At 37.4% G+C, this 25,360-nt stretch overlaps 1 protein-coding gene across 2 annotated transcripts in view; it reads left to right on the forward strand.

The window, feature by feature from the left end:
• The window catches only part of LOC145673078 (uncharacterized), a 49,417-nt gene extending 31,646 nt beyond the window's left edge, over window positions 1-17,771 (forward strand). The window contains exons 7-9 of one of the 2 annotated variants that reach the window (XM_081742429.1): window positions 4,916-5,017; window positions 13,680-13,873; window positions 17,429-17,771. In XM_081742429.1, coding sequence (XP_081598555.1) covers window positions 4,916-5,017; window positions 13,680-13,873; window positions 17,429-17,688 — 556 coding nt within the window. In that variant the 3' untranslated portion in view covers window positions 17,689-17,771. The remainder of the gene's footprint in view (window positions 1-4,915; window positions 5,018-13,679; window positions 13,874-17,428) is intronic. The other variant, XM_081742430.1, reaches the window with a different exon arrangement.
• Window positions 17,772-25,360: the final 7,589 nt, after the last annotated feature.

A 25,360-nucleotide genomic window follows, 5' to 3' on the forward strand; every position in this document is an offset into this window, starting at 1 on the left:
CCATCGGAGCCCATTTCATTTTGCTGCGCTCGTGGTCCCAATCTTTGTCGTTTACTTTATATATATATATATATATATATGAAGAAAAGCCCTCATCCTTCGTACAATGTACTCGTCATTGGATGTGTCAAGCATGAGTGGAGCCCGAAATGTGTTGCAAAGCATACAAACAATCCGTACATAGTCCTCAATAAATGGAATTTGAGTATTAGGCATAATGTGTTCCAGGGCCTTCCATCTCTTCATTCTGGAATTTGCGGATTCGATAACCCATTTTATTTTTGTTCCCATACGAGACCGGTTGGCCTTCATTGTTGCAGTTGCTTCTGCGTTTTTGAAAGGAAGCACAGGACTTGACTATGGAATCCGTGGTCTTCCAGTAGGTACGATGAGTCTCTAAAATCCCGGTCTACTACGAATACATCGTCTTCTTTTAACCAGGCACGCATCTCTTCAACATCAGCACGTACTATTTTGTCCATAATCGCTACATTGGAATCTTTAGCCCAGTAAGGACCCAACACAGAACACATACCCGTCACTGCCGACGATCATCATAGGTTTGGCAAGAGGACGATGTTTGTGCATACTAAACGAGCGCCTCTGGAACACATAGTTCAAGCTCTTCTCAATGTATATGTAGGTTCCATCGACCACAATAACTCCACATCTGTCCAGTCCGCCATCATGTGTTTGGTTTGGTGTGCTCTTGACTGAAGTTGTCACGTGTCATATGTTTGAATCCGAGATGTAAGGGAACAATACACGTCATTAGAACTTACCTGGCTTTGTGAATTGCTCGTGAGCACTGTTGCTTTGTGATTCCGATAAGAGTTCCAATGACTCCCAACGACAGTTCTGTTCTCAGTTCAACCAAGAGCAGTCCTAGGGTCGTTTTGGGTATTGCGTATTTCGTCTCTGACGTAAAGAAACAGCGCATTGACCTGGGCAGACTTTAATCAGATTGTAGCAGTCGGCATCGGTAGTTTCAGGTTTCTTTGAAATCTCTTTGTAGCAGTGAAAGCACACGAATTCTTTAGTTCAACATCCCGTTGTATATGTTCGGTAAACATGTCTCCTTAGTTTCGCGTTCTTCAAATGTTTACTGCACTGTACACATTTCACTGTCTTCGATTTTGAGGGCATTCTGCATAACAGTATTATATCCACACACCTTGGATGGCAATTATCCACACTTATACACTCTAATACACACTGTCTTCGAAGAGAGCCTTTTGTTGACTAATAGTCCATACAAAAAAGAAATGAACAATGTAATTGCTATCTATACTATCCACACTATATAGTTACGCTCGTATATATCACAATGACATTATCTGCCATTATTCTCATCTTCCTTTTGACTGCTGGTTCGGACTAAGACTAACCGACCATAACGGCATTTAAGTGTGTTCAACACCACGTTGTGTGCGTATCAGGAAGAATGTGTCCCTCGTCCCGAACAGCACGAGTAGAAGGGAATAACAAACCGGCGTTATGGTTAGCATAGAGACGCAGTTCTAGCTCTTGCAATATTTTCCTTTCGTGGTTTATTTGCACTTTTTTTTTTTCTTTCTTCACTGTGGATTCATATTAGACGTAAATACAAAGTTTTATTTTTATACATAGCGGATTTCCAAAACAAACTGATTTTGTAATACATTTAAGTAGACATATCAGACTACAGTTTGACATATTTTTGGTGTTGTTCTGAGTGTCCGCTCTATTCTTACTACAACTTCGAAAAAGAATATTGATGGGAAATACAGGTTCACGGAACGCTTTTTCCTAAACAAGTTGCCTTCATAGTGTAATAAATACATCTGTGGTCTTGCTATTCAGTTATTTTATGTCGTTTTATCAGCGGAACTTATTATTATTACGAATTTTTCCGTAATGTTGGCGCTTTCCATGCAAATCCATTGATTACTTACTAACAACGACTTTTCGAAGGTTTGAGTGAGGAGTAACTTCTGGACGCTTTACAGGGACAACCGGAAATGATCTTAACATAATCTAAACGATGTTTGACGCAGAATATTGTGTAGATTACAAGTATAAACTTTTATAACAATCCATTGCTAGGCAGAAAAAGGCCCTTATCATGACTCATCCTTTCTGGATAGCCAGAAACTGGCCGAAAGTGCCAATGCCCTGACTACATAGCATATGTAAAACATCAAGTCGACTACTGGTAAGTTTTACTGATCACAACATAATGAATTAAGTTGTAATTACGCATTTCGCGTTCGTGATTCACGTTTGTAAGTACTTTAAATGTAAGAAAACAGGCAATCCAAATGTCTTTGAAGTAAAAGCATGAGTCTGATTTTCAGAAAAAAAAATCTGAAGAATGTCAAAGTTACCAAAATTATAAATTCCGATTTAGCAGCTGACGATTCCCACAGTAATAAAACAACTGTCCACTAGAATATAAACTGACAACATATAGTGTAGACGCTAAAATATTGATTTTTTTTTTTTTTAAAGAATTTTTTATGTATTTATTTATTGAGCTGCATTGACTAACGATCGTTTTGCCCAAGGTTTTCTTTTCTTTGTACAATTTTTGGATCAAATGATCCAATATACTTCAGGAAAAAATTTCCTTGTAGGCCTTTATCTGGAGAACTACATATAATGTAGCCAAACCCAAACTATCACTTAACTCAGTATGATGTCATGTGCTTATTCCGTAAAAAGTACGAAAACTCGATTTAGAGACCGTTCAAAAATTTTGTGGCTCCTGATCCAAAACCTTATTATTGGGCAAGATCGCATTTTTAGATGGTTTTTTTTAATCATTCCTAAAGTTCTTGTTCGTTAGTTAAACGATTCTATGGATTTAGAATAACTTTCCTTGCTTTTCAGCGTACGACAGCCGAGTAGCGCTCATGCAACTTAGTAATGCGTGGTGAATGCGTCGGCGTTCACAATTATTGTTTGTTGCTTCGAACCGAATTTGATAACTCATAATTCAAACAGGCTCCACATTGCCTCACGACAGGAACGTACGCAGGGGGTGGGTCCTGGGGGTCCGGACCCCCCAAATCCGGACTTTTTTTGTAAATTTAGTCTAATTTTAGGGGAAATTTTACAACTTTTAATATAATTTAGCCTGAATATGTGTTTAACCCCCCCCCCCTGAAAAGCTTTGGATCCCTCCCGAAAAAAACACTCCTGTGTACGTCCCTGCCTCACGTTGCTTGGATAACACTGAAAATTATGTTCTGCTACTATGAATTGAATCTGGAAGGTTAATTGAAGCAGGTTAACAGTCTCTGCGGAATTGAGTGTTATCGACTATGTTCATTTTGACACATTCTAATTTAACAGTTGCAGTATATTTTGCCTGACTTATTGTTTTTTCTCAAGAGTAGTGAAGTTTTAGAATAGCATACATTGTATTACAGTATAAACTAAAATAAAGATATTAATTTGTCTGTGTGTGTGTAATTCTATTTCAGAAATCACAATTCCTTGACGACAGTGAAATGCATTTATTATTATTATTATTATTATTATTATTATTATTATTATTATTATTATTATTATTATTATTATTATTCCTCTTCAGTACGTTTCTTTAGTGCTGGAAGTCACCGTATTTCCGATGTAAGACTTCCAGACGTCCGTTCTATTGGGACCGTCCCTGATTTTCATATTAGTCTGTAAACTCGTCCGATAGATTTCGAATGTCCAATAAAGTTTCCCGATTTGGAACAACTGTTGAAAGACGTAACGGATTTTTAAATAAGCTATTTATTTATTTATTTCATTTTTATTTTTTATGTTAAGTTACTTTACAAATTCAGAAGCAAAACTATTTATCAGGAGTAAAATAGTTTCTTTTTATATGTGTGTTTTATGGACTTTTTTTTAAATCGTACATTATTTATGTATTATTTAACATAATATTTATTATTTATCATATCAACTTTCTTTGTCAGATACCTAATTATAATTCAGATACTTCAATCAATAAATAATTTTACAATTATAATTACTTGTAGCTATTTTTGTAAATGGCTGATTCAAGAACTAAGGTTTTATTTAAGTTGAGGAAAAGTTTGATATCGAAATAGACTTAGACGGAACACATTAAATATATTCTTTTCTCAAAGACCTCTCCCACTGTCCAGTACTACACAGATCGGTAGTATCTAACGAAACGGGTCTTGTTTCTGGTTTTTGAAACAGTGAGATTCCTGCCTTGAAGATAATAAAATACGACGATCAGGTTTATCTTATTTAGAGATGTAAAAATAAAATAATTTACTGGCGCAACAGTATTTATGGAACCAGTGCATACTAGTTGGCTTGTTGTACCCATGCCATTGGGGTGATGTGTGTTTAGCACATCGGACCTCTTCACCGTTAATGCTGGCTTTCTAGTCCAGAGAATTGTTTATGTTAGAGGATTAGCCCGATTCTTTAATTTTACCTGACCGTTATGATGACCGCCGAGAAGTCCTGATTTACCACTTCGGATATTTCTGTCTGGAGAATAATCAAGGAGCAGTTATTGGTATAACACAAGAGAACAATCCTACTGAAGGAATTTTCGCACTGCTTTACCAGAAATGCTTCGTTCCGGGTCACGAAAAATGTGGGCTTGTCTTACTTTGTTTATGGAGCGCAATGACATGTATACATATATAGATCAGTTAGACTAAACAAAAATTCAGAGGCACGGTGACTTGGCCATTCTGTACAGTGTTAATCATATAATATCATTAAACACGCTGGTACGAAAGGATCATTGAACTTGCTGATTAAAAACATGTAATAGTCATGTACGCGCATGACTTTTTTCGTAGGAAGTAGTGTCCTGTGTACTAGAAACTCATTTGTAAGTAATTCATTGTAAGCTGTTACGTCTAAACGAATTGATTGTTTAAAATTGTAATTGCAGGGGGTTTGCGCCATCAAAACTTAGAGAAATTGTTGTGTTGTCGTACCTGAGTCAGATGGTGAAGCCGCCGTCCTACGCTCTCTCGGAAGTTACTCCTTACAAGTAAGTACGAAATGGTGTCTGTACAATAAAATAAAATTTTAAAAAAATCACTTTCCTTTCAGAAATTGTATATTGCATCTATGTACTATGTTTCGCTACCTAACCCTGCAAGAAAAGCTTCAAAGAGACAGAGAACGTACTTTTTGTTTCAATAGAACTTTCGACTGACGAGTTCCGTCGTGGCTAAGCGGTTAGCGTACGCACCTTTAACGTGGGAGAACCGGATTCGATTCCCGGTGGGAGCTCATATGGTTCGGATTACACGTTAAGCTGTAGGTCCACGTCCGATATAGCCTCGCTGCTGGAAAGGACGTTAAACTGAAAATTAAATCAAATAAAACTTTCGACTGAGAAAAAAGAGCTGAGTTTTCAATACTCTTCTTTCTTCGTTATCAGATTGAAATAGAAAAGGAAGTAGGAATGAATTTGTAGCAGATCTTGTCATTCAGTTCCCATAATCTGCTAGACATTCTGGAAAAGTGTATTGATAGAATACTGAAGAATGACAGCTCTGGAATTCTGCTACAGGGAAATGTCATCGACAGTGGCTGTGAAACTGGCTTTCGGGGCTCCAATGATGTTTCATTTTGAAGGCAGTCTTTAAATTCTGATATTTTAAGTACAAATATTACAGGGAGAAATGCCATTGTATTCAACAGCGAGGTGATATGTGACGTGGACCTACAGTTTAGTGTGGGATCCGAACAAAATGAGCTCCTGCCTTGAATCGAACCCGGGTCTCGCACACCAAAGGCGTGTACGCTATCCAGGTAGCTACGAAGAGGCTTTTGATATTCTTCCAATAGATCTAAAGCATATAGTAGAATTGACCTCAGCTGGAAGCATTCTATTTTGGAAAACAAAATACTACTAATAATAATAACCCTAAAGTAACATATAATAGACATGAATCATCATTAAAAAAAAAAAAAAAAAAGCCTATGGAGAGTGTTGTAGGGCGAGTATGTTATAGAAAATTAAGATCGTACGTGTCTTCCTTTTCTTTTCTGAAGCACGGGCGTTTCTTCGTGTGACTTTGATTTTTGCACAATTGAATTGTTTGTAGGTAAGGTTGGGGAAGAGGAAAATCTCCGAAACGTGTTGAATAGATGGATGATTTGGAGGGTTAGATACTTGTTCCACGAATAGCCAGAACAGGAGCCAGATTACATTTGATGTGATGAGAGTGAAAAATGGGTGTTTAAGCATCAATGTAGATGTAATGTGATGATATGTACAGAAACACACACACACACAGAAAGCCTTAAACTCAGAAGCACTGAGTTTCCGAGTAAGTCAAGGTCGGGTGTAGATAACAGGCTTTCCAATTCTATTTTTCCTGTATATTTGCGTCTCTACCTATAAACTCCTATATTTCAACGAAATCTTTCAACGAAATCTCCTATATTTTTGTGACATTGCTACTTCCACTTGTGTAAATAACATAAGGAAGTAAGGTGTGGTTGGTTGGAGGGCCTTTTTCTCCACAGTAGGGTGTTTGAATGGAGACTCTTCTGTGTTTCGTCCTTTCCTGCTCATTGCCTAAAGATAATTACACCAAACAATATACAGTTAGCGCAAAATGTATTCATACACCTACAAAATAAAAAAAAAAAAAATAGTTTCGTCATATTCATTAAAAAGTTGTGTGGAGTAGTGATTTTAAAGATTTATAAATAATTTATTTAGGTGTATCAATACTTTTTTGCACTAACTGTAGGCAAACAATAGTAGAATATGTTACACATAGTCAAATCTTACCTTAAAAGCGCCAGCTGCAGAATGTTTACATTTTAGATTTTATTTTACATTTCAGATAGTTGTTTCAGGAAGGGTAAACGGTATTTCTGCGTCTTCCCGTAGCGTTTTCAGTATTCCAGTGTCATTTCTGCGTTTTCTGTTCAGTCATTCCTATTCTGATATCCAGTTTTCTGTTTCAGTGACATCTATTGAGCGTACAGGGTTAACTTTATAAGGAAAGATACCTGGTAGAACATCCCATTTTACTTTACAACTATTTCCATGAAAAACTTGTACGATGTTAAAACTTCTGGTAACTTCTTCAGTCTTGCTGTAGATGAAACAACAACGCAGCAATTGATAAACAGTTCGATATTCACATTCGATATATTTCTTCTTTAACCAATTGTGTTGTTACTCATAACCTGGACAGTGCATTTTTGGGGTACGCTACATTTTCAGATTGTTTTCAAGCTATTGCGAAAACTATTAACACATCTAAAATGCCTCACAACAAGTTCTTCATGCTGGAAAGTGATGGATCTAATGTTCCTTCCAATAGATAGAAATATTATTATGAGTTTCCTTGTTCCTTGTTCTTTTAAAATGTTCAAGGAAGTAATTGAAATATTCCTTTTTCACAGCTTCACGAAACCTCCTATATTTTTTCGTCGTGACTTCCTATATTTTTTTTCATTAGCATTGGAAAGCCTGAGATAAAAGGGAAAAAAAAAACTAGAAAAATGGTAGCAAGTGACATAACCGAGCGCTTTGTGCACTTTTTACACTGTGGATGTTGTACTTGTTTTCTTGTACAATCGTGGTTTGGCTCGGCAACGAAAAAAAAAAAAAAAAAAAAAGCAATTAGAGTGTTGTGCATGTGACGTGTCTATAACATCATATTACAATAGATTTTTTTAACCAAAGTAGATAGTTTTCAAAAAGATTCCTGTATTATTTCTATTTCAGTCAGCATGTGCGAGAGAGTGTCCAAACAATTCGTGTCCTGACCTTGCAAATGACGTGTTTTCATTATTAATTTTCCATACAGTTTCCCTGGATGTCAGAGAACTTTTTCTGTTGCTTCAGTATCAGCTGAATGTATGTATAGAAAATCGTTTCCTTATTCACCTGTAACCATTGGTCAACTTCATCCATGGCGTCTTCATCACCGGAAAGTTTGTGGACGTTTTAATGATGTTCCTTGAGTTCTGGAACACAGAATAGTTATTTGAGACCAGACCAAGTCAGATGGTGGGGTGGGAACTTAAGTATTTGGAGTCCTGCTTATCAAATGTCATCTTGCTTTATTTTAGAGATGTGACTTGGGTCGTTCCCTATAAATATCTAAATAACGTGTCGCAATTCCACTCTCTTTGATTGGATGCTCGTAGTAGTAACCTGTCACTGTAGAAGCATAGTATATAATCGATAAACGGTATATGCAAATATTCCCATACAAACAAATCCTTCATTTTTCTAGTCTCTTAAGTCTGTGCACGGCACATTTTCGGTTGATTGATTTGTTGTTTATCATCCTGTTCAGCACCATGGCTGTATGAAACGTGAACTTATACCTTAACATGGGATCCGAACCACATGAACTCCCACGGGAATCAAACCCAATTCTGTGCAAAAGACTATACGCTAATCATATAGTATATACTGCTGAATTAACTAATTAAGCCTGCCCTCGACCATTCGCTTACGCTTTCATTACGTCATGTGCTGGTTTGCACCGACTCGCAGAGCGTAGTTATGAGCCTACAGAATGTCTTCAGTAAGCACGTCCTCGTTTAAGACATTCTTGTGAGATGCCATTAACTACATCAACAGGACTGTGTCGCCGTTGGAGTGCTGAGTCATGTCGGCATTGGGAGGAACGAACGTACTAACACAGCTGCAAGCATGCCATTTTGACCGAGGTTGTATTGGAGCATAGTCTTCCTCGCTCTGATCTTTGTAGCTATTTCCATACTTTGATGCGCTCTCATTGGTAGGCAGAATGGAACCTGGCAAAAGAAAATAAACTTCACGCAATTAAGCCACGCCTTGGAGAATGGACACATATCAACTCGCTCTCGTCGTCGAGATGATGTGCCCCTGATGTGTTTACGTATCTGACACTTTGGTCTGACTCATAGTTATTTGGTGCGTGGTTTGAATCGTCCGTATTGTGAGGAATGTATTGTCCCACTGAGTATTCAGCACATTCTTGTCAAATGTCCTGAATACTCAGATCTCAGAGAGCTTCAGGGACTGCTGCTTACACTAGACCATGTATTGGGCAATGATATTGATAGTGTTGAGCGTTTTGTGCACGCTTGTAGTATTGCTTACGTTCCCTTGAATTTTTTTTATGTATTTGCCTTTTTATTCTTGTTGTATTTTTATCTTTTATTTTGATTTTTTATTATTATTACTATTTCTTGTTATTGTTTTATGTTTTATTTCTTGTTACTATTATTACTCTTTATTGTTAATGTTATATATTTGTTATTCTCATATATATTTATTATTTTCTTTTTTCTATGTTTTTATATTATTTTGCAGCATTTTTTTTCTTATATTTTAATATATTCGTTTTAAAATTTTATTTACCACAATCCGTATTTTTTGAGCAGTCATGTTGATCGTGACGGGGACAGCCAGCCTCGATGCTGACGTTCCCATTAAAATTCAATTAATCAAGTTAATCATGTAGCGACGAGTATGTTCTTGAAGGTGGTTGTTTCCACATCATGGTCTTTCGATTCATGAGGCTCAAGCTGATGGACCCAGATTTCGTCCACTATAACAGTTCTTCAAATGACTATAGGGCCCTGTTAGAAAATGTTTCAGTTGGCATCTGCAGCCCTTAACATGACATTATTTCTACATGTCTGATAATATACGCGCGACATACGAAGGCAGTTTATCATACTGACGGGGAACCCCTCTGAGTGCGAGGTCGGGAAAGCAAGAAATCGTTGGTGGCATTAAAAGCACCTTCCCATTAAATAACCATATACAAAATATTAGCTGCTAATGGCCACCACAGGGGGAACCAGGAGGAGGGGGGGGTGGCTTTATCAAAGACAGGCGCATGTGATGCAATTTCAGGAGGAAGTGATGGACACGAAAGAGGTGGAAGAAATGTGAATCTTTGGAAATGAATAGTTAAGGCAAAGATAAGGAATACGTATTTCATGAAAAAACTGAACAACGACACGGGCATAAGCCCCGGAAGTGCTGCATGCGGGTCCAAATATAGAAATACCGTCAGGCCACAGTAAGGAACGAAATCACTTTAAGACAGTCACAGTATATATATACAGAGAAAAATAACAGTGACCCACTAGGAATGTACTTACCTCAAATAGGTGACATGGATGTAAAGCAAGGTCCCATTGGTAATGCAAAATCCAAACTCCTATGGAACATACGTGTTGCACGTCACAAAATGTGCATCTGTCATGTTGAAGAAATGGTGCAAACACACTGCCACCTTGCACCACGAGCAACGAATAAAAAAGGAAAAGCCACAAGCCAGAATGTAATCTCGGTGAGATCAAAGGCAAACTCCTTTGGAGCTATAAAGCATTCAGGACGAACATACTGGTAGCCACTTCTATGAAATGCGTACAGAATCATATTGGTATATTGTTGTGAACAGAACTGATGAAAGATTATTGCATGCAGTCAATCCGAAACAGTCGGTCATGGAGTTGTTCCTGCAAACAAGCATCCCAAAGAGCGTAACTGCAAATGGTGCGAAAGTAAGTCTTGTACACTCGAAAAAGACAAACAGCCAATGGCTGAATTTGTCCAGTGATTCCAGGTGGAATGAATTTGAATGTCACACACTTTCCAGGAGGGATAGTTTGATCGAGAATATCGTGATTTTTTATACGCAGACCAGGAGTCCAGCAGAAGCAAGTTATTGTCACCAGCTATGGGCCAAAAGCAATGTTCATACCAAAGTCGCAGTTCCTGCAATCCCATTTTACCACTTGCTGGCAGTGACGTACACTTTCCCTAATGCATTTGTAAGTTCGTCCGCACAGGGCCTAATTGTGGGCAGTAGAGAACCCGCAACTTCACCCAGAACAATAAATAATTTGCCTGCTAACGCCCCATCTAACCAAATAATTGGCATTATGGTGTGAGTGCGTCAAAGCACTGATGAACGTTGCTCGTGCCACAACTGTCTTTATACCACGAATAGCCAAGGTACCTTTCTTATGCATTTCCTCTTCGAATCCTGACTGGTCTGCATTGAAAACGCAGTTTCTGTGAACGTGGAAATCAGTGCGTTCACCTCATTTAGAAATTCTTGTACGGACGTTGTAGTAGTTTGTTCATCAGCACATTGTCGCCTTGTTTGAAATTTTGTGATTTTACGTCTCCCTATTCTGTAGTGTTTCTTAAACTTCTCCAGCCACTCTTTACTTGCTTGAAAGTCAGAGTATCCAATATCACCTGCACATTAAAACCCATAACGTGTATATCACTATCATGAACATCGTGCAATTCGTCCCGAGCCTCTTTGAATCGCATGAACGCCAGTTGTCGTAACAATCTTGCTTCATCCTCCTGTGACTCCCCGTAATTTTTTATGTACTAATCGATTATATTGCTGTTCACTAATACGAAATCTGTTCATAATTGTTTTCTTTTTATGACGTGGATATACATTCATATAGGTAATAATGGTCTGTATCTTTTCCACTGGCATTGCTTCCTTTTTCCGCCGTTTACTTTGTGGGGAGGGGATAGTGCCATCTGATGTTGCTGATGACAACCCCGCCACAATATCGGTTGCTGTATCACTGTGCATATGATATGCCTCGTCTTCATGTGCTTCCAGCTCTACGTTGTCGTCTTAATCCAGAGTATCTGCTATTTTGCAATCAACTGTATCGTCCTGTAAAAATGCGAGAATTTCATTAGCCACTTCCTTTTCCTTATCGGATATCTCTTCTGTTCTTGGCACGCGAAATATCAACTTTGGTAACTGTTGTTGCAAATACCATGCAATATTAGCTTTATTAACGCTTTCCATTGCCACCTACCTTTTTTGCTACACACAAACAAAGCACTACACTGTTGCATTTGCCACATTCGTTACTGCCCGTTCACGTGTTTTACTGTCCGCATCTTCCACTCTATTCGACTATCTCTCGGGCGAACCCGTCTACATCTTGTCCACTACTAACACGCATTCGCCGTCAGTACCCAGTGGCGCTTCGGTCGCCCTTAACAACGTTTCCCAGTTGGTCTTTCAACTTCTGCTGTGACCGGATACCATTCCTTCACTTCGTCGAATGTGAGTCACTTCCGGGGCGTATTCGCCCCGGCCCTATCGTTGTCTAGCTTTTTCCATGAAATACGTATTCCTTATCTTTGCCTTGTCTATTCATTTCCAAAAATTCACATTCCTTCCACCTCCCTCGTGTCCATCACATCCTCCTGAAATTGCATCACATGCGCCTGTCTTTGATAGAGCCCCCCGGTTCCCCCTGTAGTGATCATTAGCAGCTAATATTTTGTATACGGTTATTTGATGGGAAGGGGCTTTTAATGTCACCAACGATTTCTTGCTTTCCCGACCTCGCACTCAGAGGGGTTCCTTGTGAGATCCAAGTGTTTAGTTAAAATGCCACGTAATATGTTAATAATATATCTAGTGCTTTAATGGTGTACGTGCGGCCACTTTAAATCAGGTGTTTTCTACACTGGATGTTTTCTTCAGTAATTGATTCAGAGCAGCCTGCATCATCACACGAGTATCCTCCACAAGAAAACTCACAGTACTGTTCTTTAGTAGTGAAGTATGCAGGAGCATTATCGCCTAATGTGTGTATGTTATCATCATCAATCAGTTGTGGGATAAGAAATCCTTTCAAATGGAAGCACTTTATCACTGCTTATACCCATTTTGGGGGCTGTGTGATGTCACCTTGCCTAATGAATCTATATTATAAAAGAGAACGTACAAATCCTTTGTTCCCTCATCACGCTAATACGGCTGAACCAATTTCTTTTATTTTTGGGGGGTTATTAGGATTTGGACCCTAGATGGTTTTTATCATATCACTTTAATTTTTAATTACCAGTGTCTTGAGATAATTGACCATTCAAGTGTCCATAGCGTACAAATCCTTTGTTATTAGTTCATCATAGGTATAAAAATAAACGTATTTATATGCAACCCGCATGACCGTGTCACTCGGCGGGTTAACATAAATGACAGGCGCTATAATGTTAACATTTACTGCAATTTGAAAGCGAAAAAGTAAAAATTATCTAAGTAACAAAGTTTATTGCGTTCCGGGGTGACCGCAGCGAAGCGGGTCACTCGGCGGGTTAACATAAATGACAGGCGCTATAATGTTAACATTTACTGCAATTTGAAAGCGAAAAAGTAAAAATTATCTAAGTAACAAAGTTTATTGCGTTCCGGGGTGACCGCAGCGAAGCGGGGTGAACGCTGCTAGTGAACTATGAAAATAGAAAAAGGGAGGGGGGATTAGAGGCGTAGCTTTTGGAATTGTTATAAAAATGAAAGCGCTTCCATTCAAAGTTTTTGAGGCCACTGAGGAGGTTTGAATATGAACATTTTGGACATCCCCTATATTTAAAAGTTTGTTTGTTTCTGTGTTTGTTAGAAGTCTTATTTCCAGTAGATGCTAGACACATTGTGCCGCTAGGGCATATACAGTATTATGCCTACCTGTTGTACTTAGTAAATATAGAATAATCATTTAAGTAAAAGCTTAACTAAACATAGATAATTAGAACTTTGTTAAAACATATATCACCAAAGTTGTAAATGTAGTAACCATTCAATTTAGTTTTATGGTTTATTGACTTTTTTTTTTTATTCCTTAATTAATTTAGTGAAATCGGAATATAGTTTTATATTTTCTTTTCTTTCCAGAATTCCTTTCTCCTCGTTGATGCTGAATATCTTCGTAGAGTCCGTTCTCCCCGAACAAATACTTAGTGTGCTAAATGGAAGCTTAGTTGCCTTGTTTGTGGTTGATGAGAATGAGGCTGAGTTTCTTGAAGCTGAAAATAAAGATCTACCCAAAATCCTGGTGCAGCCGCCTATTGCACCATGCGTTGGCTTTGGTAAATACTGACAAATTTTGTACATTTTTTTGGTAAAGTTAAGCATTTTGAAAGTCAGTGATTGGGAACGGGTGCTAATTTTGTTTGATTACTAAAGTTAGTATACATGAAGAGATGCTCGTAAAAATATCTTAACCCAGGCGGGTCGCCGATGAGTTTCACGCCTGATCTATAAAAATCCGACAATAGGCTGTTGTAATTCATGAAATGCTTCATTGAGCGTCGGATGCCATCGAAAACCCAAACAAGCATTTCACCCTCAGTACGTGGAGGTTGTGGTTCCAGCTGCTATACCAGTCATATTCACAGGATTCAAAGCGGTTTACATGAGAATATTCATACTTGGTCAGGCTTGCAAACTCCCCAGGTTTAAATTCAGTTGAAAATTGTGGTGGTGATGGTGGGGGAAGGACTATTCGGAGAAGGGAATAAGACACAGTAATGGACATCCCCGTTCTTCACCGAAACTACAGAATCTACTTTGCAGTGAATGGAATCATGGAGTAGCTTCCGAACAGAATTTTGATGGTGTCTAGGCTAGGTTGTTACTAAATATTAAATAATTCCTGCTTGGGTGACGTGACTTTTTGTCTGGTATGCTTATTTTGTCATGTTTATAGTTCTAAATGGATATGTAGTGTCCACAGAGTTAATTTATCTTGTACCTGGTACTATACCTGGATTAGGTCCTTCATATAATTCCATAAGAAGAGATTTTGTGGGGATGAGTAAGGTGTTGGTGGCCAGCGTAGAAGATTAGTTATTTTTTAAAAAGTACCCAATCCAGCGGTTTCGGGATTGAGAATTTAGATATAGCTAAAGAAATGAGCGAATCGTTATTGTGTTGATAGATGAAATATTCATATCATTTTGTAATTGTGACATTAATCAGTAGTGTTGTATTTTCAGATAGTTCAGACTTGTAACAATGTGCTCAACCTAACAAAGAAAACAAAAAATTTGGGAAAAACTATTTCTCTACATATCCTTTTTTTTTTTTTTTTTTTTTTAGCTCAATACACTTTTCCATATTTTTTTTCAGTACACTTTTCCCTCACTTCTTTATTGTTGGCAAATCTTCTACCACCGAGCCAAATTTTCAAATTTGGAGACAGAAAATAATCAGAGATTAAATCTAGTGAATAGGGTGCGTGAGAAAGGAATTCAAACTTCTAATTCATTGATTTTGGCCATCGCGATAACGGATGTGTGAACTGATGCATTGTCTTCATAAAACAACGCTTTCTTTTTCGCCAAATGTGGCCGTTTTTTTATTTCATCACTCAATCGCTGCAGTAAATTTCCATAATACTCGCCGTTGATTGTTTTTCCCTTTTGAAGGTAACGAATGAAAATTATCCCACACGCAACCCAAAAACTGACGTCATGACTTTGCCAGTAAATGGAACTTTTTTCGCCTTTTTTGAAGCTGATTGTTACCTTTCAGTCTATTATTTTGACTGTTTCTTCGTCTCAGGTATGGAGTAATGGACCAATGTTTCATCCATGGTTATGAATCGAAGAAAAAGCTCGGCTTTATTGCTGTAAAACATCGTAGATACTCGATTGAAACTTCCTCATGACGTTCTTTTTGTTCCATTGTAAGCAAACGCGCATCCATCTCGTGCAGTTTTCTCATCCAAATTTTCAGTCAATATCCGATGTACAGCACTTTTTGAAATGCCTACCATGTCTGCTAGCTCGCGCAGTTTCAGTCGACAGTCATACAATACCATTTTGTGGATTTTCTTCATGTTTGACGCCGTCACCTCATTTGGCCGACCAGCACGATGTTCTTCTTTGCAGCTAGTACGATCTCGCTTAAGCTATGCCTCCCAATATTTTACTGTTATAAACGAAGGAGCAGACTTCTTCAGAGTAGAATCTAGCTCGGCTTTGATATTGGGTGGACTGAGACCAGATCAAATCAGATGGTGGGGTGGAAACTTTAGTATTTGGAATCCTGCTTATCGGATGCCAGCGGTCAAGAGGACATCATGTCTATTGACCAGTGCGCTGAATACTTGCTAACAAGTTTGCGGTGTATTTCACAGGGTTCCGCACTATAACGATCTGCATTGATTGTATTACTTTGCCAGAGAAAGGCATGATGAATTATTCCCACCATAGATCCATATCAGCAACAATACCTTCTGTGTGTGGGTGGAGAGGCAGGGTTAGGAAACTGTCCTGGACCTTGATCCAAACCTTTTACATATTGTCCTAGTAGAGCTATTTTTCATCTGGAGTGACAATCCGATGCAAGAAAGTTTCCAGAGTATTCCTTAGACTCCTCGAACTCCAGACGTCGATTCTTATTGGCCAGTGTCAGCTCACGTGACACCCATGAGTCCCACGTTTTCACCTTATAGATTGCACGGAGCCGCCGAACGACAGTGGCGTGATACATGCCTAATCCACCTGCAGTGGCACGAATACGTTTCCGAGGGACTACTTGTACGGTGTTCCTGAGGAGCTCATCCGGACGTGATGTTTGTCTGTGCCCAAGGGGCTCATTTTACAGTGCTGTACCACCGGACGAAATTTGACAAACCAACCGCAAATGGTGGGTTCATTCGTCATTCCTATTCCAAATGCACTGTTATGTTTTTGTGTGTTGCTTTGTAGAATGTTCCAATTTCAAGTCTTGAAGAAACATCACACATAATTGTGTGTTCTCCATGATGCACTATCATACGATTCTGTTCGACAATACACTACCTCCTGATTGATAACTCCAGTCTGTTTGCTGGATGTATTCGTTTGTGACTTTAGTCCATTCCTGTATTGTGTTGTTCAGCTGCATTTCCCACCAGTCAAAACGGACATTTCATTCGTAACAAACACTTATCATCCAATATTTCAATCCCTGATGGTCCTGAGGTCTTCGTCTGGACTAATTGTTTCTAAGAACATATCCTGAACTCCTAGTAATCACATCTTTAATGCCCTGCTTAGGCTGAAGAATTCTAAGGTTTCTAGGTTTTGTCCTGAATCTTGTAAGGTTACAAGCTGATTTAATGAGTAAAATGATAAATATGTAAAAACGAAAACAATATTTGCGTGTTCAGGAAGTCCTCCATCGTGGTACCAGAGTTACCAATTTCCAAATCTGCTTAGTTTTTTATGTATTATGTAAAGAATTTTCTATATTCATTGATGTGGTAAATTTAGATGTCTATAAGTAAACTTATTTTAAAAAAATGTATTGTGTGTTATAATTTAGTTTGAAATTATATGATAAACCACTGGACATTGAAGATTGAAAATAGTATCTTTGTGTTAACGTATATTTATTATTTCATTCAGTAAATCAGCTCTTAGATCTTACAGATCCAAAACTAAAACCTAGAAATCTTATGACTCTCTTGTCTGAGAAGAACATTATTTCAGTTTTCTTGTTAGAAATAACCAGCCTAGACGAAAATCTTCGGACCATTAGAAGTTGAAATAATTTATAAATAGAACAATAGAACGATAAAGAGTGTAGTTTAGTTTAATATCTTCAGTGAAGTATTGAAAGTTACTATTTTTACTGTTACTTTTCCATTTCAGGCATCGTCCGTGGCGTAGATGTGGAAACAAAACATTTGTATTTGATCACACCTCTAACATCTGAGGAGTTAGCACCTGTGAATTGTTTGATGATGGGTGCAATCTTTGTTCCTCAGTGTCTTCTTCTGTCAGCTGAAGAAGTAGGCCAAGTGCCTTACGTTTCAGTTGGACCGAAGGAGGTAGGCACGAGAAAACCTGTCAAACGCTATTGTCCTGTACGAAGGCAACCGAAGAGCTTAACGAAGAAAAAAAATAGCTAGTGTATGCAAGATGCCCATGAACTAGACTTGAAATACACATGTATGTGTATATACATAAGTGTAAATAAATAGATCTCTTTTGACATTGTTTTGATTTTTGTACAATACAAATAATTTGGTTTCACAATAACCTCTTAGATGACACAATACTAAGGTTTTTTTTTTTTTTTTCGTTTCTTATTGGTGGATCTTAAGATTTTTTTAGTATTGACTGACGATCACCATGAAGGCTTGTGAAGAGTGCATAATGGGCCGAGAGAATAGGAAGTAATAGTGTTGATAGTTGATGCGCTGTCCACACCTACCTGGTTGTACATACAGGGTCTGTCCTAAAAGTATCGGGAATACATTGACGAAAACAAATTATGTCATATATATATATGCACCGAGGCTGAGAGAGAAATTAGATGGATGAATGGTAGAATGACAAAAATGAGAGGAAACAAAAGAACCCCGAGAAAATCCACGCACACAGTGTTTGTACACCACAAAGCCAACTTGGCGGAAGCTAAGAACTTCATATGTATGTACAGTGGATTAAAATTCTTCAAAAATGAGATCCTTTTGGGTCAATACACCGTTGCCAGCGCTTATGTCACGCTTGGTACTTCCTCAGGAAGTCTGCAACCGGAATCTCCAGGCACTGTGTGAAAGCTGTCTGTCCTCTTTCCACCATAATGATGTCCTTTTAGGCTGTTTCTTCCGAGGGAAAAAGAAGTCGAGCGGATAGAGTTCTGGAATGTAGGGAGACTGTGGTGGCGATGTCACGTTGTGCTTCGCCAGAAACTCATCACTGGTAATCACATTGTCCACAAAATCAGGCTCAAGCTCTGCATGTTCCAGTACTTCTTCATGACAAATCGACACTCGTATTTCCTTGTGTAGTCCGGACAAAATCTTTGACGCCAATTTGCAACATATTTTCCTGATATACAATGCGTCTGGCACCTTGACTCCTGACAACTCCACATAACAACTGCCAACTTCGCGTACGATCCACACTGTGCAAAGGCTCAGAGGCAACTGAGCCAGGTCTCTCCATGTACTTAGCATCTCCCACCAACGTCCTTCTGCATGGAGACCATCCACCCCATTCCTTTGGCTAGAAAAAAAATCAATTCCGATACTTTTGGACAGACCTGTATACTATTTGGCCGACCATTCATGTGCTGCAGAAGCACATTTTAACTATTTTCCAAGGAAGTATGGTAAGTTTAAATTAACCTTTTAACATTTATTTTATATTTATTTATATATATGAAATTTTAATGTGCATTGTCGGTGGATGTTACTATCCTTTGTGATAGAAAAAATCGAAGCAAGGCTTCAACGAAGTAGTACAGTTTCCCATCTTGGGCTATAGCTGTAACTAGAGCCTTTCTGTTTCAAGTATGCCGTCGGAAAATATGTAAAACATACTTCGGCCTCAATCCGCCGCCCTCTTACGGAGGAAACATCCCCTTTGCTTTGGGGAAAGAAGTGAATGGCCTTGACTGTGTTGCCAACTTGTCATTCAGTCATTTGATCTTGGCGAGTAATGATCGTAGGTTACTTAAAATTTCTAACAAGACAGTACACACCGAAACCAGTGAAATAATTTATTGTAGCAACGCTTCCTCATCCAACTATTGAAAGAAATAGAAAGGTTCTAGTTGTACTTGACGACCAAACATACAAATTCGAGTTTGAACAAAATTTACAGAATGTGTGTCAGGTTGCCCGTATATTCTCGGAATTTTAAATCTTTGCTTAAAAATCTAAGTTTTACGTCCCACGATTATGCTGGCTAGGCCAAAAGAGACGGTGATGATGAGAAATAAAGGAAACGGTGAAATGAAGAAAGTGGGAGAATCTCGAGAAAACCCACGCACACGGTGTTTGTCCACCACAGAGTTCACTTGGTGCGAGGTGGGATCAAACCAAGGACCCCATGCACAAGAGGCGAACACTACCATTGAACCACCGCGGCCCCAAACCTTGCTTTAAATTAGAAATCTGATAAATTTGGGATATTTAAGCTAAGAGTTGAAAGAAATAATGCGACTCTGTTACGTAATGTTTATTTAGTGAACTCGTTAACACACAGATTATTACATTGGTTCATCTTCAGTTGTTTGTCCAGGACTGTAAGAATTTTAAGAATAGAGGACTGGTGAAAGATTTGATCCGTAGTTATTAGCCACTTGTTCCTTGTTTCCTTAAAGAAAAATAATGAATTAGTTTAGCTTGTTAACTTGTAAATGTATATATGTAACCAAAATTATACACACAAAATAAAGCATATGTTTAATAATTATCAATAAACTGGTTCACATACTGCTAATATAGTCTCTATATGTGCACCATCCACACCATTACACATGTCCAGACGATAATCAGTTTCACAGCAAACCTGACACCTAACAGTGCCAAATTTCTCGTTGATTCTTGATTTCATGTGATTCAAATTGATTTTAACACGGTACACACTATCTTCGCTGAACCCCAACAAGTTAATCTAATGCAAACGCATTTTAACATGTGTTTTGTCACAGTATAGTGCATTCTGGTGCTACTGCATTTGGTTTTGCATTGAATAAACTGAGCTGCCAAACAAATGACATTCAACCACCCATAGCTATCACTCCTGCACAGCAGCCTAACGAAACTTTGTCATTCTTTCCCGGAGAAACTGTTATAATTTTAATTTTACACATGTTTTTGGAAATATTAGAATAATTATGTGAGAATGAATACATTTTCAGTCCATAACTCCAATTACAAGACATAGTATTACATTTTTTTAAACGCCCCTCCATTTGCACCAAGACTAAGGAAGATTGTGATAATGAGATGGATAATAATGGTGGAATGAAGAAAGTGAAAGGAAACAGAAGAATAAAAAAAAAAAAAACTCTCGCACATGGTTTATGTTCACCTAAAGTCCACGTGGTGGAATCTAGGATGGAACAAAGGACCTCACGCACAAATGTGTGCGCTCTACCTCTGAGCCAACGCGGCCTCCTTTTACAACTTTGAAAGCAATCATTAAAAAAATGTAAAATAAGAGTTAATAATGGTTATTATATCTTATTATCTATAGTATGTGTACTGTGTTTGTGCAAGTGTGATAATGAAATACTTGATGACGTATGCTTTAATTCTGATTTAAAATACTCGCTGAGCAAAACAATGTTTAATGTGTAACAGTTTCTCCAACTATCCACTTTGGCTTCATCTGACAGTGTCTGATGAGGCCAAATTGAATAGTTGGAGAAACTGTTACACGCAGTGTTCGAAGTGGGAGAGAAAAGCAGAGGCGGTATGTTTTATTACGATTTTGACTCACATACCGGCTACTTAAATGTTGAAATTCAGTGATGGTATGTTGCCTAAAAGATTGAATTTCTATTTACACAATAACACAAAACCACAGGAGAACTTTTCCGTAACTACGCTGTGTGTATAGAGAGGCTCAACTTTGTGAGCAAAATAAGAAATATATCCTTATTTTGTATTATAGAGAATTTATACACGAAAATGATCAAAAACTGAATGAGGGCATTAATAATTTCCTGCGAGAAAACTCTAGGTCCCCCACTCGACTGTGGGGTATTCCAAACCCCCGGAAGGTCCGTCCAACATAACAGACAACCCCTAAACCTGTCCATGCTCAAAACACAGCATTTATATGCATTAAGGAATGAAGACACATAACAAAGAAACAATTCAATATGGCAGATCAAAATATAAATTAGATGAACTTTGAAAATATCTCATTTTAAAAACAAAAGGTAGGAAAAAGATACAAAAAATGTCGGTGTTATCAACTTAGAAATTATTTCTACATAAGAAATAAAATCTTTTTACGTGGAAGCTATTTGTCAATCACTGTGTATAAAAATTGGATTTATTAAAGGTGGGCTATTTAGCATCTGGGACATTCCATGTCAAATCAACAAGTCATCAGACTTGACCATCTCAGATTTGTGTAAAAATTGGTGCACAGCTTTATTACAGTGGGAGATGAAAAAATCCCAAATATTACCTCTCCCACCTGAAAGTGTCTCCATACAAGGTTTTTTTGAAATGTCAAAAGATTGCATTTTTTCAGTTACAGTGATTATTAAAAATTGTTATAAAATGGTTAATATGTGCGCTAGAGAAGTGAAACAAACACCATTGGAAATCTTAACGATTGCTCTACAAGTTGTACTATATTGAAAAAACCTGTAAAATAAAAAGTAACACTTCAAAAATTCAAATTAAGATTTGAATTTGGCATAGAAATGTCCCTCTGAATTTGTTCAGATTGTAGTCTCATATGTGTACTAAAACACCACAAAGTTGCATTTTGGGCACTCAATGGGATCCGATTCAAAATTCAACATAAACCAACCATTGCACGATATTGACTATGTGAATATCTGGATTCAGATCGATAATCATGTGCCTGGAGTTCTTTACCTGCAGCATCAAAGGAATTTATATTCAATTTCATTTGTTTCTTGATGTATTCATTTGAATTTACACAAGGTCTATTCCAATCTGTGAATGTAAATTCTAATACGAAAACATCGGTAAAATATAATTTTAATAACGTTAAAAAACGTCACTCGTGGCTAACCATAAAAGGCTCAAAAACACCTATTAAAGTGAAAGTAATACTAAAGCACACTGTAATGTTTTCCGTTATACAGTCCGCAGAAAAAAAAAAAAAAATGCAACATGAACATGTAAGTTTGTTGTGAAACTACGCCTAACAGCCCAGAGAATCAACATAACGTCTAAGTGGCACGAATCACGCCAGGAGAAACCTCGGCGTCCTCCCCTGCACACTTATATTGGAGCAAAAGACTTCATCGTTTCACAATAAACTTATATGCTCATGTTGCAAGTTTTTTTGCTGCGGATTGTACAAATTCTGCTTTTATAGACTTAATATTGATTTAAACTTCTCGATGAGTAAAACGATACGTTTATTGTGAAAAATATTAACGTATAACCAGTGGTCGAAGTGAGACGGTATGCGATGTCATACCGCCTCTGATTTTTCAGTGATAAAAGGCATAGTCTCTGGTTTTTCAATGATTAAAATATACCGCCACTGGAAAGTAGATGGGACATTCCATGTGAAATCAACCAATGAAATGGCAAAATCTGACTTGACGATCTTAGATTTTTGTAAAAATTGGTGCACAGCTTTATTACAGTGGAAGATGAAAAAATCGCAAATATTACCTCTCTCCTCCTGAAAGTCCCCATACAACGTGTTCAAAAATGCCAAAAAACGGCATTTTTTCAGTTACAATGATCATTAAAAATGGTTAATATGTGCACTTGAGACGTGGAACAAAACCATTGGAAAGCTTAAAGATTACTCTACTAGTTGTAGACTACTATATTTAAAAAAAAAAAAAACTTTAAAATAAAAATTAACACTTCAAAAATTCAAATTAAGATTTGAATTTGGCATAGAAATGTCCCTCTGATTTTTTTTTCAAAATTGTCCAGATTGTAGTCTCATATGTGTACTAAAACACCACAAAGTTGCATTTTGGGCACTCAATGGGATCTGATTCAAAATTCAACATAAACCAACCATTGCACGATATTGACCATGTGAATATCTGGGTTCATATCGATAACCATTTGCCTGGAGCTATTTACCTACAGCATCAAAGGAATTTATATTCAATTTTATTTGTTTCTTGATGTATTCATTTGAATTTACACAAGGTCGATTCCAATCTATAGTTCTTTTTGTTGTAGGAAGAATTAATACGCAGTTTTGATAATACTTTTTGGATGTGCTTGTTAGGTAGGAAGCACAGGACTGATTTCCTTTTAAAGAAATTGTGAGCGTTGGCCTGCATAGTATACAAGATTTCAGTTGCCTACAGTAGAACTAACACTCCATTTGCATTATTTGTACCGGTACTCAATTGTTTAAGATAATAGTCCTAATAGCCATTTACGCACTTATTAACAATAATGTATAATTTGGAAATACACTGAATATGAAAGAAATAGGTACAAAATATTTCAATATATGAGTGTGTCCATTTACCCCATACAGTGTGTCAACCAACCCAGACTCGGGGCTAGTGGACACATTTCAATTAATGTTATTTTCAGACGTCTAGCTCCCATAATATACTACAGATAATATTCCACATTGTTTTAATTAGTAGGAGAAAGTATAACGAGTTTGCCAATACTTCCGTTTCTTCTCTAGAAAATTTACCTCACCGACAAATGAAAAAGTGTCAACCATCCCCGGTCCTATATATATAGGGGTGGTCAGTTGAATATGAGCATAGTTAATGAAAATACTAATATATCTCAAAAATGATGTATTACAGAAAGTAGAAAGTCTCACCAAAAGAAAGCCTGATCATTCGTCTATAAACGCTAAAAAAGGACAAGGTTATACATACTTTTGTCCGTGAGTAATAAACAGGTTAGTAAGGTAGATGCGCAGTGCTCATATTTTCCGTAGTACAAGGGTAATATGAGCACTTCGTAGGGCAAATATGAGCAGCATTTCTTTTCTACTATTTTCACATAAAATACAAAGCAGATACAAAAAATGTACAAAAGAAAAAAATAAAGCGTAAATGATTACAATAACGAGCAAAAAATAGTTGCACATACACGTAAAACATAGTTCATTTCAAGAGTCCTGTCTACTGGTGTGACATAAATAACTAGGCATTGAATCTGCTACAATAATCACAAAGAAAGAACTCAGGGCACTGAACGTTCACACAAAGGGCATGATACCAGTCTTGGCACATATCACACTTGATCCATTCTTCCCCTTTGGAGTCTTTACTAAATCTTCCTTCACAAATATGGCAAATACTTTCATTCTCCTCACACTGTGTGGATGAGACTGTCTTCTTACTTGGCGTAGCATTTCTGGCGTTTTCTTCAATGAAATTATTATCTACTTGAGCTTTAGATTTATTTATGGATGTCTGCTTGTTCACCTTCTCCGCACACATAAACTGTGACAACACCTATCCCACACAGGGCTGGAGTGATAGACTGGAAATACGCGAAATGTATCCAAGATGATTATAAACTTGAAGACTGTAGAATTTATATTAGCCATGTTATTACAAATTATGTTATTACGGAACGTCTACTTTAGTAACCATCTACAAAAGCTCTTCACGTCCATTTCTTTCATAACTTAAAAAAAAGAAAAAAAGTGTGCTCGTATTAAACTGAATTCAAAAGCTCATATTTCACTGACTGTTAATGATTTTAACGTGTGGTGGTTGACAACTCTTTTTATAGAAAAAAAGTGAACAAAAAACTGGTGTTGTGTTCCTAGACAGATCTGACTATAAATCCAGTGACGAATTATATACTACGCATAGATGCCAAATTTTAGCTTATTATTCATTACCCCGATTTAACTATAGCTCCAAGAAAGCTATACTTTTTTATTCTACGTACCTGTAAACTTGTCTATTATTTCACAACAACTGCAGCGAACGAACTTGGGCTACTCTGCAAATTCACAAAACTCCAAACAATGCTACGAACTTCGTTGTTTTCATCTTGTGCAAGGTATATGTGTGCTTCGTGCTGCTCATATTAAACTGACTTCCCCTATATATATATATATATATATATATATATATATATATATATATATATATATATATATATATATATA

The sequence above is a fragment of the Thermobia domestica genome, chromosome 16 (genome assembly GCF_964235325.1).
Source record: "Thermobia domestica chromosome 16, izTheDome1.hap1.1, whole genome shotgun sequence".
NCBI lineage: Eukaryota > Metazoa > Arthropoda > Insecta > Zygentoma > Lepismatidae > Thermobia > Thermobia domestica.